Below are 16,171 nucleotides of genomic sequence, written 5' to 3'. Positions count from 1 at the left end.
CAAATTCACTTAAGCTACTGTGATTAAAAACTTCTTTTGCAACTCCCACCACATCCCACAGATGCAAAATATTCCAAGTTGGCAATTTGAATTTGAAAGTATGAAGTTGATGTAACCCCACTCAGCATCTCACAAGACCCAGTACATACGAAATTGTGTGTTGTGAGTGGCACGTTCTCCAAAACTTCCACATGCAACTCCTCTCCTGTGAGCCAGGAAATGTCTGTGTCCCAGCCAATTGGCTTCTTCTCTCTAAAGTGAAAATAAGCCTCTCATTAGCATCAGCACACAAGCCCTTGCATGTCTCTTGCCAAAGCTGTGAGATCAGCTAAAAAGTTACACTGTGGGGGGTTGCTACCCAGTCTAATTGCAGGAAACTTTAGAACAAGACCTTAGGCTCAGTACATGGCAAACAAAGCACACCTTCCCTGGACAAACTGCAGGAAGGAAATGCACTTTTTCACCAGCTCCAGTAATGGCCAATTCCTTATTTCCCACATGGCAGATGGCTTTTTGATCAAATAAAGTGTTTGTGAAGGTACCTGTTGTGTAAGAGTTCCACAGAGATAACTAATTGTGCACATGAATATACAAATTTTTAGGGGTGCAAACTTGTTCTTTCCCTCCCAAGGGAACTCTGTCCTTAGTTAAGAATGCATTATAGCCAAATTAAATAACATCAAGAAGTTAACACAGCCTATTTAATACTTGTTTGGTTAGCATGAGTTGGATTAAATGAGTGTTTTGCCATAATTTCATATTACTGAATATTATGCCTGAGCCTTTTCTGAGGAGTGACACATTCTTTTCAACATGTCTATGATGTGCAAATTGTTTAGTGCGAAGTATGCAAAGTATCAGAAAATTCTGAACTTTGTAAACAACCTCTGGATAGAGCTGACCATCCTGGGTAGCTCCAATAATTGATTCTAAGAGCAAAAAAGCATCCCACACAAGCCATACCCATCTTGTATTCTGTAAACAGCACAGCATTCTGGAATAAGACCTCTCATCATCAGCGCTTTTTTTAGGCTGTCTCGGACTGTCACTCCACATCTTGCTGGAACCTAGAGGTCAAATACAAAAGAAATTAGTTAAAACAAGTTCCAATTTATCCCCCAAAACTGATGCAAACATTTGACCCTCAAGTGCTAAAACCCACTCTTCAGGATGCTTTACAGATTTGTAGGTCAGAGTTCTCCAAAACCTTTTTTGTATCAAGAAAAATTTTATTGCTGAATAGTATATGAGGAAAAAAGCTCAGCTAGAGGAGCCAACAAGCTCTACAAATCTATTAACATTTGGAACAGAATCTTCACTCAACTCCAAAAGTGAATTTCCAACTTTCTCAACTGGAAGAAATTGGCATACAGATAGCTAATAACTACATACAGCTTTAATTTTACAGGCTGGCCTGAACATAAGTGGGGAAACATGCCAAGTGAAATTAAGTGAAGGAACTAACTTGGACTGCGCTCAAAAAAACATTACAATAAAATGTAAATATTTTATTTTCTATTTCTAAAACAGAAGATAAGCATGCAAACAAGTGAAACAAAACAGTCATCTGAGTCAGGCAGACCATCACCTCTCACTTTAACCTACATTTGTAACTCTGCAGATACGTCTTACATGAAAATATATTGCTCTTTTCTGTTTCCCAGCTTGACAAGTTTAGATAACTAAGAGGATGAGAAGAATGGAGGAGCATATTAAAACTAGCCAAATCAAGAACTCCATACTATGTAAAGGTATTTTCCTCAATTCTAATTGTAAGCATATCTTATAAGTAGATCATCTCTAGGTAAACCTGTGATTTAACAGTGTATAGTGTCAAGTCATAAAAAAAGAATACATGATCTGGTGATTAAGTGCAGTTAAGGTATTGAATATTATGTACTAACTATTTTGAGAACTCAGTAGTGAAAATATGTAAGTCAGGCACTGTACACACTATGATACTGCCTATAATCACAGACAGTACCTTGGACACAAATCAGAAGAAAAACCTACAAACTTAACAAACCTGATAAGTGTGTCTGAACACCTGAAACTCAAATCTAGCTTGCAAGTGGCTTAAGCCAGAGCACTCAGTAGCCAAAAGCAGTCTTTTAATCAGCTTCAACTGGCTTTGGATCAGAGCCTAGTTTTTGTTCCCTGTGTTTAAGTTTCCATGGGTATTTAGGGGCTCTATGTCCTACTTAAGCATGACAGTGCAAAGTAGCAGCCTGTTTCAAGTAGCTGTGTGAACACCACTTGAGGTTACACTATATCCTGCATTTCTAGAACTCAAACACATGCGCTTTCAGAAGACACAAATTAAAGGAATATTTTGCTTCACCATCATTTTCCCATTAACAGGAGAGGGTCTCTTTACAGGATATTTATGCATTTCATCTGGTCAACACAAACATTTTAAAAAAGATTATTTTTCTGAATTCCTTGAAAAAAAAACATCCTATAGCACAGTTCTTTACACCCTTGATACTCAGCCTTAGGTGACTTTGGTTTACACATTGTATTCTTTTTTAATACATCTTTTTATTACTCTAAGTAAGTAACTCCTTAGAATGGAACTCCTCTTCTTTCTCCAAGGATGGAGGGTGTGACTCATTCTTTTATACAAATGTTGAGTTTAAATTATGATTGTTGTATTGATACAGCAAAACATCTATTAAAGATTTGTCTTGACCTGTAAAAGTGATTAGAAATTATAAGTGAAGTTGTATTATTAATTCTGTATTATGTTACTTTTAAATTGCACAACATTGATTCTGCTTGTAGAACTCATATACCATTCTAATAATAAATTCTGCACTATGCTAATCCAAGTGTCTTGTTAAGAAAATAACTCTTTAATTGTCTCTATGATTTAGTGCCATCATCATTCTGCCAAAGACCCCTAAAAGAACTTGTCTGTCCCCTCAGTGCTCCTCTCCATGCCTCCAACATATATATTTACAAACAGAGTAAATATTTTTAGGAATCTGACTGAAGTCTCTGAGCATGCAGGTGTGCTCCAAACTCCCCCCCACATTAGATCCAATCATGAGCCACTTTGATGGAGGAAGCAGGTGTTCTTTGGCTCAAGGCTATTTTCCCTCTGAGTATAGCTCCTGCTGGATTGAGGTTGAGTCCCCACAGACAATTCATGCCTACCTTTCCAGCAACCTCAGTCACTTCACCACAGACATCCACAGTGGCAGAAGAAACTGAAATACTGCAAAGGTGGTGGGCAGATGATGGGGACAAAAAGGGGAATGAAAGAGCCAGGAAAGAGGCTGGGCATGAAGGAGAAACGGGAGGAGAGGGTCAGGACAAACTTCAAGAAATGAACATGCAGAGAAAGCATGTGTATACTCAGAAAGGGAATCATGATCAGCAGGTAGGTGGGAATCAAACAAACAAGACAGAGGGAGACACACTGAAGAGCTGAGGCTGAGGGCAGGAAAAAATGATGTGAGGAACCACCTTGCAGGGAGAACTGCTTGCCATCGCCTGGGGAAGTACTGGAAGTACATCCTGAACAGGAAGCTGTGATTGGGAGAAAAGGTGGCTTGTTTTGGACAAGGACCATCAGGGGGAAGGAGGTGCCTAGGAGCAGCAACAGAACCCAGCATAGAGCAGGAGGAGGTTCTAGCTTAGGCAGAAAACTCCAACAGAGTTAAGTGTTAAAAGAAAGCAGGTTAGTAAAATCCTGACCAGTGTGAGGGAGTGGAACAGGACAAGAAAGAAAAGCCAAGCAGTAGGAAGATTACTAACATTAAAGAAGAGATGAGCAGTCTTGCAGTCAGTGGAAAACATTTTCTTCCTCCAGCACTGACCCTCCATAAATGATGACAACATCCTCCAGTAACTCATGAAGCAAAGAAATGCATCAGGAACCTCCAAGTTCCAATGCTATTAATTAATTACACTAGTGTAATTTTTTTTTCCTTTTAATTTTGTCGACAACAAGATTTATGAAGTTACAGGGTTTCTTATAAAGATCAATAAAGTTGGAAATACAAACTCTCAAAATTTGGGAAGTATCAGAATGAAGGTTAGCTACAGCAACAAAAGTGGAATAGGACTATGAAAAATGTGCATTAAACATCCTGCTCACTAATCATTTGCTTTTCCTCAGTATTATTATCCCAAGGCCCCTTCATTAAAATCCAAACCATATTTATGCAACTTGAGTTAGAAACATGGGTAGAACATTTGTTCTCTTCACTGCCATTTGCATCACGATCCAGCTAAAACCCAAAGAACTGCTTTTATTACTCTCAAAAACCATCATGATCCTGAATCAGCATCACATTTAGAACATTCTCTTACAGAACTCCCGAGCAGAGAAACATAAGGCCAAATTAAAAGAACTTAGTGCTAGAATAAGTCCCTGTAGTATTGATTAATCATTTTCCCAGACTGGTACAGCATGGTCTGTCACCATCTGTGCATGAAGCCCTTCAGCCCCCTCCTTCAGTCCCTACCAGCACCTGCTGCAAAGCAGAAATCTCACCCTGCAAAGCATTCCCTCTGAAACCTCTTTTTGTCCCCAGCTTCTCTTCACCCCCAAATTAAGGCAAAGTTAAAGAAAAAGCTGGTTCCAACACAGTGATTTGGAGATCAACTTAGTCTTTAGAAAAACAAAACCCAACCCCATTCCTGCCTAACAGACTCCTGCTGACTCCAAAGCAGGAGTTTGGGAAGAGCTTCTTTCTCAGCCCCAGGCAGAGGGAGGGTGTATGGCCCCCAGGCTGGGAGGGGAGCAGGGACAGGAGCCCTGCATGGTGCAGCCCTGCCAGCAGCTCCAGCTCGGCAGGAAGGCACCAGGGAGGGTTTATCAATTCCATCTAGAGTTCTGCCAGCGTTCCCACAGAGCACTTCAACTGAATCACATCAGCATTTTTTAACAAAATCAGTTCCCCAGGAGAAAATTTCTCATCTACTCCAAAATACACAGCACTCTTATGCCTGCAACCCAATACACTGAACAAAGCTGGCATTTTATTGAAACATAGAACATTTAATATTATTTAAAATCCATTTTGTTTGCACAGACCCATTATCTCTTGATCCCTCTCTTTTATAACTTAGAGAATCTAAGTGTTTCACAATGGTTACCACCTAGAAACTCATGTTACTAATCTAGGGGATGTACTCCTAAATTGTGATTGTTAAGGGCTTTCTTTTCAGGTTACATATATAAGATTTGTAGATCAGAAAAGGCTTAGGTTTTTATAGCAATTAGTAAGTTGATTCAGCAAGCAACTTTCAAAAGTGAAGGGTATGAAAGTGTGGGCTATATAACACTAAGGAACAGCACAGAAGCCACCAACACAGACTGCTAGGTGTGTTCAGTGTGTAGATTAATAATATACCAGAGAAGATAATTTACTTGAGCATCCTAAATTGTGTAAGTAGCAATTCAGGGAAACACCAAAACACATGCTTAAGTTTGCAAATATTAAGCCTCAAGGAAAAAAACTGAAAATTATTCCAGATTGCAGATATTCTCCAAGCAGTCTTACTACCTAGACAGATTAAAAAGAACTGTAGCCCTTTACGTCCTCATTTCTTTTACTCACCTGAACTATTTCTAGGGACAGCATTTGTAACAACATTATTGATATATATATTTAGTACTGCAGCCACAAGTATTTAAGCAATGCATAATAAATCATTTATTTCTGTAAATCAGGTCATTCCCAATTCAGTAAGAAATTCAGGGCTACATCCCTAAATAACTCTTACATCACTTTTCTAGCATCAGACTAGAAACTGGCATAGTCTCAGTAAGCTAAAAATGCTTCCTTACACCACCATAGTTTCCAATGTTTTAGAGCAATAAAGACACTGAGAATCACTCCAAAAAAGCAATGCCAAAGTATTCTCTGAAAGTGGAAAGGCTGGTCAGCCCTGAATATCCAGTATTACACTTCTCTAAACTAGTCAGCTGGCTTTATTTTTCCCTCAGCCTAACACTGTCATTCAGCTCACTCTGGCCAAGTGTAACACATGTACAGAATGTAAGGTATGTGTAACAGCTCAGAGCTTCAGAGCACTTCCAAACAATCTAGCAGACTACTGGGTACAACAGTGGAAATATGCCAAGTGCAATGGATTTCAAATATCACTTCAAAGTATTTATTTGTTTACCACAACACATACAGCCTGAAAGATCACACTTTATTCCTCCCCATACCTGATACCCAGGACTAAAACATTTCAGCCACATGTTCACAGAATTCAACGTGTTGGGAGAAAATTAGGCTAAACTATACTTTTGCCAAATAATTCGTTGTAATTAGCTATACTTTTGCCAAATTAGGCTATACTTTTGCCAAATAATTAGTCTGGCCTTCTAACATGGAAAGTTTTCTGGTAAAATCCAAACATGAGATGCACATTTAATTTCTCATCTCACTTATGGAGGATGAACACTTCACCAAATCAGTCATCTACTTCTTACAGCACTAACAGATAAAATTACCCTCATTTGTGGCAAAAAGGACATAAGATGGCACTGAACATCACATCCTCTAGAAAAGAACACAGCTTTCAGAAACAGCTGTTCTGGATATCAGGACATGAAGCTCTGTCCAGCTTCCAGGAGAAAGCAGCAAGAAAATACATTCTTAATGAAGCATATTAGTGAGACAAATGAGAGGCAGTTTCATTGCATTAAATCTTGTTTCCAAGGGAAATTGATCAGAATTTATCTGTTTTACAAAGTTGTTACCATTCAATCAAATGCATTCCATTTAACTTGCAAAGACATGGGTTGCCAGCACCCCTTGGCACCTCCAATGCAATCAAATGTAGAACACAACAGACTGATTTATGTCAGTGCAGAAATATTTTCTCAGGAATACAACATCACTCAACCACACTGGATGAAACCTATTGTGCCTAATGAATGGCCTCCATATATAACTTTTCAAACTTTTGAGACAGTTCCAAACTGTGTTCAGAAGAGCACTGATCATTTTAAAGGGGACAGTAGAGATCAGATCACCTTCAAATTTTTGTTAGGGTGAGTGTCAGTGGCAGAAACTGTGAAGGCTGACAGTGACCTATTAGTAAAACAAAGTTTGGAAAATATGGCTTTAGATTTCAGACTTGCAAGAAATGCTCATCCAGGAAAATATCTGTAGCCACTATATGGGCACAAAACCCCAGGACCTCGTGGTTTCTGTTCAAGACAAAAAAAACAGCTGGCTGTTCCCCAAACCAAAACCCACATGCATTAGAAATTTAAGGTACAAAACAGTTTAAACAAATCTTTGTAACAGAGTTCACTTTTGTAGAGTCCTGTCTCAGCAGATCCCACTCCAAGTGCTTTAAAAGCAGCGTGGAGGCAAGAAACTACAGCAGAAGGGCTAAAATTCACATCCTTCTCTAAGGTGTTGCAACTGACTCTAAAACGAAATGGATGCTTCCATCCTCAGGTAGTACATACATTCTCTACAAACACTGAAACTCCCCTTGGCTAGTTTGCTTAAAAAACACAAGAAGCTTGAATTTAAGTATGACTTACTAGACATGGAATTAAAATATTTATTATGATCATTTTCAGATTTGAGACTTGCATTCCATTTCACTGAGTGCCTGCCTAGCACATCATGAGGTAAAGGAAGCATGTTCCAAACAGGATTTTTTTTCTAGCATTCATTACTTTCTACAGCCAGACTTTCCATCTCATGAGGAATCACTAAACACTCCTTACCTGAGTAAAAACCAACAATCAGAGTTGCATATGGCATTCCAGATGACAAGTCATCAGTTTTCTAATGGCAAGTTTTCAATATTGTTTCACTTTGCAATCTAAGACAGTGTGTCAATAAAACTGTAGTAGATTAAATTATTCTCTTTTCAACACATATGCCTTTGAGTTTATCCAGCATTTGAGGGTAGTTTGTGTTGAGTTATCCCTGGCAGGCAGCTAAGCACCACCCAGCTGGTTGCTGACTCCCTCCTCAGTGGGAAGGGAGAAGAGAATTGGAAGGACAAAAGAAAGAAACTCTCGAGGAAAGAGAAAAGACAATTGAATAAGTGATGGAATAAATTTTCCTAGTGATTGAGAAGTATCAAGTGAAGCTTACTTGAAAGTAAACTCCATTTACTTCATATCCCCAGACTGTTAATAAGATGCATAAAATTCCAAAGTATTCAGATACATTCAGCAACCAACCACTGGCATAGGCTAAAAATAAACTCAATTTCTGCTGCTTGTTTGATACAACATGGGAGGTTTTAATTGTATTTTTGATTAGTAAAACCTAATCATGTCAGACCAGGTGTGCAATTAAAAGCAAGAAACTGGTTTATTCAGCTGCCTGAACATCCCTTCTCTGAATTTTCCTTATACTTGACAGGTGAAACTGGTAGGGCAGCTCAAATGCCTACAGAAATCCAGTGCTTACTACTCAGAAAGCTTGAGGCACAAACTCACAGCATAAACAACAGAAAGCAAGATGCAAATCTGAACTCAAAAGAAATGAATCAAGTACCAGATTTAAACACAGAATATTTGAAGGATCCCAGTTGTGCATGCATGATGAATTAATTTATGCTAAGAATTTACATAGAATAAAAATAGCATATTCTTCTAGTCTTCATGACTGCAGAGAAGATCACATGATTGCTTGCCTAATTAAAAGGCAGATGCACTAATAAACCAAGGTGTGACAAGACTGAGACACTCTAAGAACTGGTCCCATGCACAGCATTCTCAGTCCTGTTTAGCTTCTTTAACTCTTAAACATACAAATTGTCACTTTTAAAAACTCAGTCTCACATTCACATTTTGAGAACTTCCATGAACTTTCCAACAGATGTTTAACTATGAGAACCATATGAAGCATACCAACACAACACCAAGTGAAAAAGCTTTACTGGCCCAGATTTATGCTGAGTTTTTACACAAAGTACCTCTAATTACTCTTAAACTTCAGAATAGCATGAAACAAAGAACAACCAAAACGCACACAATATTCTATAGTTTAACACAGAAAAAAGGGTAACTTATTTTGTGACCTGAAGTATTGCTTTTGGTTTAGAAGCTACCATGGAAATTTTCTGACGTTGTGATGGGTGATAACACACAATGATTTGATCCTATCAAGAATCTGCAAACAACTGAAATATTTGGAGGTCACCAAGCTTTCTCATAACATGTACAACATCTGGGTTTTTTTGTTCCCCCTTGCTTCACTGTCCCCACTCCGACCACTACAGACAGATATAGAATTCAAAGTGACCAAATCCACTCCTTGCTTTTGCTGACAGAGATGGCATTGGAGCTGGGAGAGGATCCTTTATAAAAGTAACTGGGAAGAGCAGTGGAGACTCCTTACCACCCTCACTCCACCCAGAGGGCCAGAAGACATGAAGGGAACATTTCCTTTGGAAGCTGGTGATGTGCAGAAGGCAGCGACAGAGCACAGATATGTACCCCAAGACCTATCAGCACCTGATGCCTTTCAAATGCCCATCACTCCTCACACTTCAACAGTTTTCCTGTAACTTTCCATGCCCCATATTATCCTTCAGGAGAGCTCATTTGCTTTCAGACTGTTTTTTTCCCCACTCCAAGTACTTGTCCAAAAGGGATTTCCTGGGTAATCAAAATCATTCAGGGCTGCTATTCCTCAATTGTATGATCTTGTTCATAAAGTACTTGAGTTAGAAGCCCTCTTACTGCAGTTCCTTCTTTCCTAGAATTCTCTCATTCTCTTCTTTTACTAGGACTTCCCTACAACACCAAAAACATCCTAATATTGTTCCTCTGCAGAGTCATAACCAGTTTTAGCTACCTGTTTTTATACCAGGCCTCATGTTAAATGGTTTTTCTCAGAAGCCCTTATTTCACTTAAAATAAAGTAGCATGTGGCAGATTTAAAGATCAACAAAGAACATGATTACTCACACTCCACATAACCATGCCCAAGGAATTCTAACCACAAGACACAAATTTCTGGTATTCATAGCATAAATTTAATGGAGGCTGGACAGAGGGCTTCCAAACAGAAAAGACTTAAACTTATAAAATTCCTGAGTGACAAATAGTTCAAATTTGGAAGACAACCCATGGAAAATATCATACATGCCTGACCTATTCTTGTGCTCTTTCATTGTGACAGAGAGATACTCCAGATATGTCCACAAAATGTTGACTCCATTCCATGTTTCAGAAAGCTTTCCTTCAAGAGAGGAAACCAGCCTCACCTGATGGGCCATGGGAGAACTGTCTAAAAAATCTTGCTAGTGCCTTAAAGGAGTAAGCAATCAAAATTATTTAGAGATTTCTCCAATTAAACTATTTTGCCAGCTTTCACAGAGCAAAAACTGGAACTCTTCTTGTAATTGGAAATGTAGGTTTTTCCTTATTCCAAACCTACCAGTTAAAATTGGTGCACAAAAGATTCTGTACCCACGTCCTCAAAAATTATTCCCCCAACACTCAAGGAAAAATATTAGGGGAAAAAGATAAATCACACAACTTCAAGCAATCCCACAAAACGCTTAAATCTTTCCCTACATGCAAATACCATATTCCTGTATTCTTTATACTCTTAGAAAGCTTTTTGATGCTAATTGCCTAAACTCCTTCAGTTCATTTTAAACTTTTTCCATGTCTCCTTCCTCTTACACAAACCAGAAGTTACCCTCTTTGTCCTGTACCTCTGCATCAGTTGATAATTACCATTCTGCTTGAATTACTGTCCCATCTCAACAGCCAGGTATGTGTCTACTTCTGTTCATTTGTGTGAGCACTATCTTATGTCTCTTTTCTTTCTCTGCATGCACATTCAATCATACAATTTGGAAAAAAAATCCTAATCCACACCACAACTAAGAATGCCCAAGGCCATGATCACTGTTGGCTGCATGCATTCCCTCAGAAATCTCACCAGTAAATATCATCTACTTCCATTCAAGACTACCTCCCTTCCACCAAAACCAAGTTTTAGCATGTAACAGACTTCTGGCAACCAGCAGGAGATGAGAGTTTTTATACTTTCCTTCCACCTCCAAAAGCTCTCCCTTAATTAGCAGATTTGTTACTATGCACACCACAGACATTTACATTCCTAACCCAAACAAGCTTGAAACCACTATTTCCCAAAATTTTGCCACTGCTTGTATAAGCCTCATCAACTTGTTCTACAAAACAATTTTTCATCTCAGGTAGACTTGCACCATCTTCTATTTTTATGACTTCAGCATCCTTCTCTCTGGCCTAGAACAAAATGAACAAACCCACCCGCACAGACTTATCTGAGTGACATTTGTGTGGAATGCTTCTCCAAAGGATGTGTGACTTGCCAGTAGAACAAAGCCAATAAGGAAAGAAGTACACATGTTTCTCTCTCTGCATTATAGGGGATAAAATTACCCCAGCACAGAGAAGAAAAAACAATCTGTTGTTTCTTCTAGGAGGTTGTTCACAGAAAGAAACTTCTCTTCATCCCTTTCCAGGACCAGGACAAGGAAAACAATCTTTTATTTCTGACACCACTTAGTCATTGATTCCCCTCCAGCTAACCAAGCCAACTATTTCATTTTGCTTTAAAAAAAAAAAGTTACTTTTGAACTCTGTCCTGCAGTCAGCTGCATCAAAATGCTGACTTCAAATGATCAGCAGCAGTTGGCTCTGACCAGACCTGTCAGGCTTTCAGACAAGCACCTTCACACCTTCGGAAAAGGTTTGTCCAACCTCTGCCTTATCATGACACACACAAAGAAACTTCCCTTCAGCACCACAATCACATTCACTGAACACCATGGACTCATTTCTTTGTACTCCAGCAGTTTCCTTAAATTATATTTTGAACTGGAGTCAGCTCCAACAGATGTATTTGCTTGATCCTACACAAACAATAACACATAGAGAACTCTCAACTACCAAGGCAGTTGCTAGTCAAAAATGTAAGATATGCAAGCAACTCCCCCCCCATTTCCTGCATTTTTAGCAGCTCTAAACAAATAGCAGAAGGCTGTTGTAGTACTTGGGGATCAAAGAAAAAATAATGGTGTTGGCTCTCCATTACCAATTCAATTCCAGTCACTTTAAGTCAGTTTAAGAAATGTCATGGCATTCCCAGACAAAAATAGACTCCTTGGGATCTGACAACATTTCTCCCCTCCTGAAGTGAATTGGAAATAGAGACTGAAATTATCGTTGTGATATTAACAAGATTTTCTTTCAGAAGCAGATATTAATTGAAAGCAATTCAGGTTGAGGTGGGGAGGAGATTGCTGCAACACTGGAACTTTAACAGTATCTCTCCCAGCCACCTGCTTGATTGTAGAACACACCAGCCTTGTTCTAACAGCCATAGGAAATGGGAACTAGGGCAAGGAGAAGGCTCTAATAGCAGGTACCACATATTTTCACAAGGAAGCTCCTTCCAGCTCCAACCCATCACAAGCCACCCTGTACACTTGAGCATCCTGAACTAACATCCCAGCTACATCAGCAAAGGGCTCAGCTAATGGGCACAACTGGGACACAACCAGTCTGCTTTAAAAGCCAAAGGTTATGAAGGAAGATAAACGTGTGCAACACTTCTCAATCCACTGAGAGAATGAAGGAAGCACTCTCAGAGTTCAGTGAAAAATGCTGGATGCTTTTTTAGGTTAGTAACCCATCATCTGACTGCTGGCTATTAAAACTGCACTGTGGATCACAGAATCTTAGATTGTGGCACCCAAAAGTGCACACAGTTCTCAAGGTGAGGCCACATTTGTTTAGATGAGAATCACATCTCCCAACTAATTAGTGATGCTGTGCTTGATGCACCCTAGGATTCAGCAAGCAGCTGCAGTTCCTTCTGGATTGTCATTGCTCCTGGCATTTCCTTAGTTTCCAACAGACTACATGTAGGATCAATAAACACTGAAAACAAAGGAATTACACTAAGAGTCCCCATACAAGAAATTCCTGACTTTCTCATTAAAATGATCACTGGTTCAAGTTTCAGAGAAATGAACTGCAGCTCCAAGGCCAATAACCCCCACACTCAAGAGCTCTTATAAGCACCATTTCTCAGCTCTAAACCAGAGATACTTTATGAGTATACAAAGGGAAAATAAGAAAACAAAGTTCAGCTTAGTAACACAACTTGATCCAAGCTGTGTAAAACTGAAATAAAAAGAACCAAAGCAAGCTGGAAACTAGCTGCAGAGCTGGACCTGTAAGGCAAATAGTGTTAATCCTCCACTAGAAAGCTGGAGACAGAAGCAAGAGCCTCTCCCTGACTACACCCAAGTTAAACCATGTTTGCCTGCCATAGCCCAGAAAGAACATCTAGTGCTGTGAAAAATAAAACAGGATTGAGGAGGAGGTAAAAAGGGAGAGGCAAAGAAGCAGAACAAGAGTATGGCTGATGAGGGGGAAAGAATAAGAGTAGAATTACACTATGTAGGTTACAGGACAGAAGAACACATAAGAGACAACATAGGTAATGCACAGAACAGTGCAGGAATTGATATGCTGTGACTCTTTACAGGAAAGAAACAAAACCAACTTATGAGCCCCACGACAGGTGCTGCAAATAGCCTGACAGGGTGGGACAGAACATATGAAGAACCCAGAGTCCCTCCAAAATCCAGGACCTTCTCTCCAGATCTCACTCTGCGGGTAGTACTGTGTGCTTAGACTTGCCTCAACAGGCAGACAACAGAATCAATTGCCTTTTCACTGTACATTCTGCACAGTGGTCACAGAACTCCCACTCTAAGTCAAAACCCAAATATTATTTTCCATTTTCAGCAATCCTGAACAATTAAGCAATAAAAAAAAAAAGTCAGGTGAAAACAACCGCCCTCCAATGTTGTTCCCACTACAAGTCTTTTGCTCAGCGAGGGTGGCAGGGAAAGGGTGAGGACATGTCCAACACCCAGAACTACTCAGCTGATGTCTTCTTTTTACCAGCAACTCAAATTCAACAGAGTAACAATCCAGAGATAGCTGACACCTGACTGACTGCTGCAAAATGTTCTGGTTTGACAATTCTTGTCCATTTGTTTCCCACCTTTTCTGGAAACCCTGCTCCCCTGCTAAATTTGGATTATGTACTACCTTGCAAAACAGAGCCTAGACTATGGCTTGTCAATAATTTCATGTATCACAGTTTGCAGTCTATTGTTCTAAAGGACATATCAAGGCTCTTCAGCTGGCAGCTCTAAAGGGATACAAAAATTCCCTTCTCTAGCAGCAAAAAGTGAATTTACTCTTCCATGACAGGAGGAGTCACTGTAACATTGTCAAAACTGATAAACACCAGGTTCCAAGCAGTTTGTGGGCAACACTTTCAAGCCCTTTAATTGCAACTTGTGTCCCTCCTCTAATCAGCTCCCTACAGAAGACCTGAAAGCATCATCATGGTGTCCATACAAATGCTCACCACGGTGAGTGGGGAGGAAAGAATAAAAGAAAAAAAAACCCAAGCAATTCTGCATAGCCCTCCTAAGCTGCAAGAGGCTGGTTCTTGCTCTAAAGCATTCAATGCTTCTAGTAACTCTGATAACATAGAAAATGCTTCCTTCATCTTGCCCTGTTAAACTAATCAATAGTTTTGTATAAGACAAGAAATAGTGTTTATTGTCACTTTCTAACTATTGTAAAATGGTAAAATACTACTTATCCAATAAAACTGATTTGAGAAAAAAATTCTTGAGGTATCTTCATCGTTACAAAACTCCTTTTAAGTTCTGTATTCTATATTATTGCTATAATGGACTTTTATGAGTTAATCCTTTCAAAAACACTAAACAGATCAAAACAACTGAGTGCAGCAGAGCACTGTGATCATGACACTTCTGACCTCCACCCAGGTATATTTCAGCTCTTAACTTTTACATACAGAGAGAGAGACAGAGGAAATATTGAGGTTACAAGTATGTGAATAGAAACTGACTCACCACAGTCCTTTGCTTGTTGGGCAGGAAGACTCTAACAATGGGCTTCTGTGGAGACTTAGGGTTATTCCGTGACATATCAGCAGGGTTTTGATAAACTGAAAGGGATGAAGGTGCTACAGAGAGGCTAGAGGAGGATGATGATGCAACTGTGTCTGTTGAAGCTGAACTGGAGACAGAGAAATCAGTTCCATTCCCCATGGATTCCAGTAACTGCTGCTCTCTCTGCTGTAGAGCATCAAGCTTGCTGGTGTACTCTTCATAGGCCTGTGAAGGAACAGCAGCTGTTTTAATCATGTAGCAGCCTCAGACAAAACCAGACATCTAAATTCAGAACAAACGTCAAACAAAACACTTCCTAAAGTAACACAGGTTTCCCAAGAATATGGACAAAATGGTCTGGTCAAACTTTTCAGGATACAAAGAACATCATGTTAAACCTTCTGAACCAACAAGTTATGTTTAAATAAATTAAAGGAAGAAAAGGATCGAAGAAATCCTAAGTCACCATTTCAAAGCACCTGCACTGAAGATTCTAGTTCACAACCACATATAAAACTACTTTAACCAATATTGTCAGCTGCAATGCTGAATTACTGTGCTCCAGATAAATTCATCATTCTGTTGGAATGACAGGTAAATACTTCTAATGCAATAATTAAGAGAAAGCTCAAACCTGCCTTTTATCATCCATATCTGACTCCTCACTGTTCACTATCCTTCACCTCTGGCACTATCATTTCATATTAAATAGTACAAAATATGTTTTTCTGTTAGAACACAAATTTTGCCCATTTTAAAGCTATCCATAAACATGTAAAAGTGATCCTTTGAAGGTTTTTTAACATCTTTTCAGCATGTTTACACAAAACCCACTTATGCAGATCAAGTTTCTTCAGCAAACAAAAACATAAATAATATTAATTTTGCCCATTAAGTCTTTATTAAATGTAGTCAAGTTAAACATATCGCCAAGATCTATAAAACAAATATATAATCAGTATATATTTCTCTTTAAAGTTTGTTATGCACAACTTTGTAACAAGAAAACTTTGATTGATATCAAATACTAGAACCCTTTCTTCAGCATATAAATTTAAAAAAATCTGAATCAGTTAAGCAACATGTGTTTCATACTACAGAAGCATGTCAGTGTTAACTGACATATTTATACCTTGTTTAGACCTTTACAGAAAAGAAGAAACAAAGATCTTCCAAACCTAACATGTAAGCAGTAGGGAATGGAATTTTCTACTTC

The 16,171-nt window shown here is 39.0% G+C and overlaps 1 protein-coding gene across 2 annotated transcripts in view; it reads right to left on the bottom strand.

The window, feature by feature from the left end:
- BRAF (B-Raf proto-oncogene, serine/threonine kinase) overlaps positions 1-16,171 on the bottom strand; it is a 77,919-nt gene that overhangs the window by 35,830 nt on the left and 25,918 nt on the right. For both annotated transcript variants that reach the window (XM_058022309.1, XM_058022308.1), the window contains exons 3-5: positions 14,917-15,180; positions 964-1,067; positions 150-252 (exon numbers count right to left, since the gene is read on the bottom strand). In XM_058022309.1, coding sequence (XP_057878292.1) covers positions 150-252; positions 964-1,067; positions 14,917-15,180 — 471 coding nt within the window. The remainder of the gene's footprint in view (positions 1-149; positions 253-963; positions 1,068-14,916; positions 15,181-16,171) is intronic.

Source organism: Melospiza georgiana, chromosome 4, assembly GCF_028018845.1.
Source record: "Melospiza georgiana isolate bMelGeo1 chromosome 4, bMelGeo1.pri, whole genome shotgun sequence".
Taxonomy (NCBI): Eukaryota; Metazoa; Chordata; class Aves; order Passeriformes; family Passerellidae; genus Melospiza; species Melospiza georgiana.
This window is presented reverse-complemented; position numbering and strand designations above follow the sequence as displayed.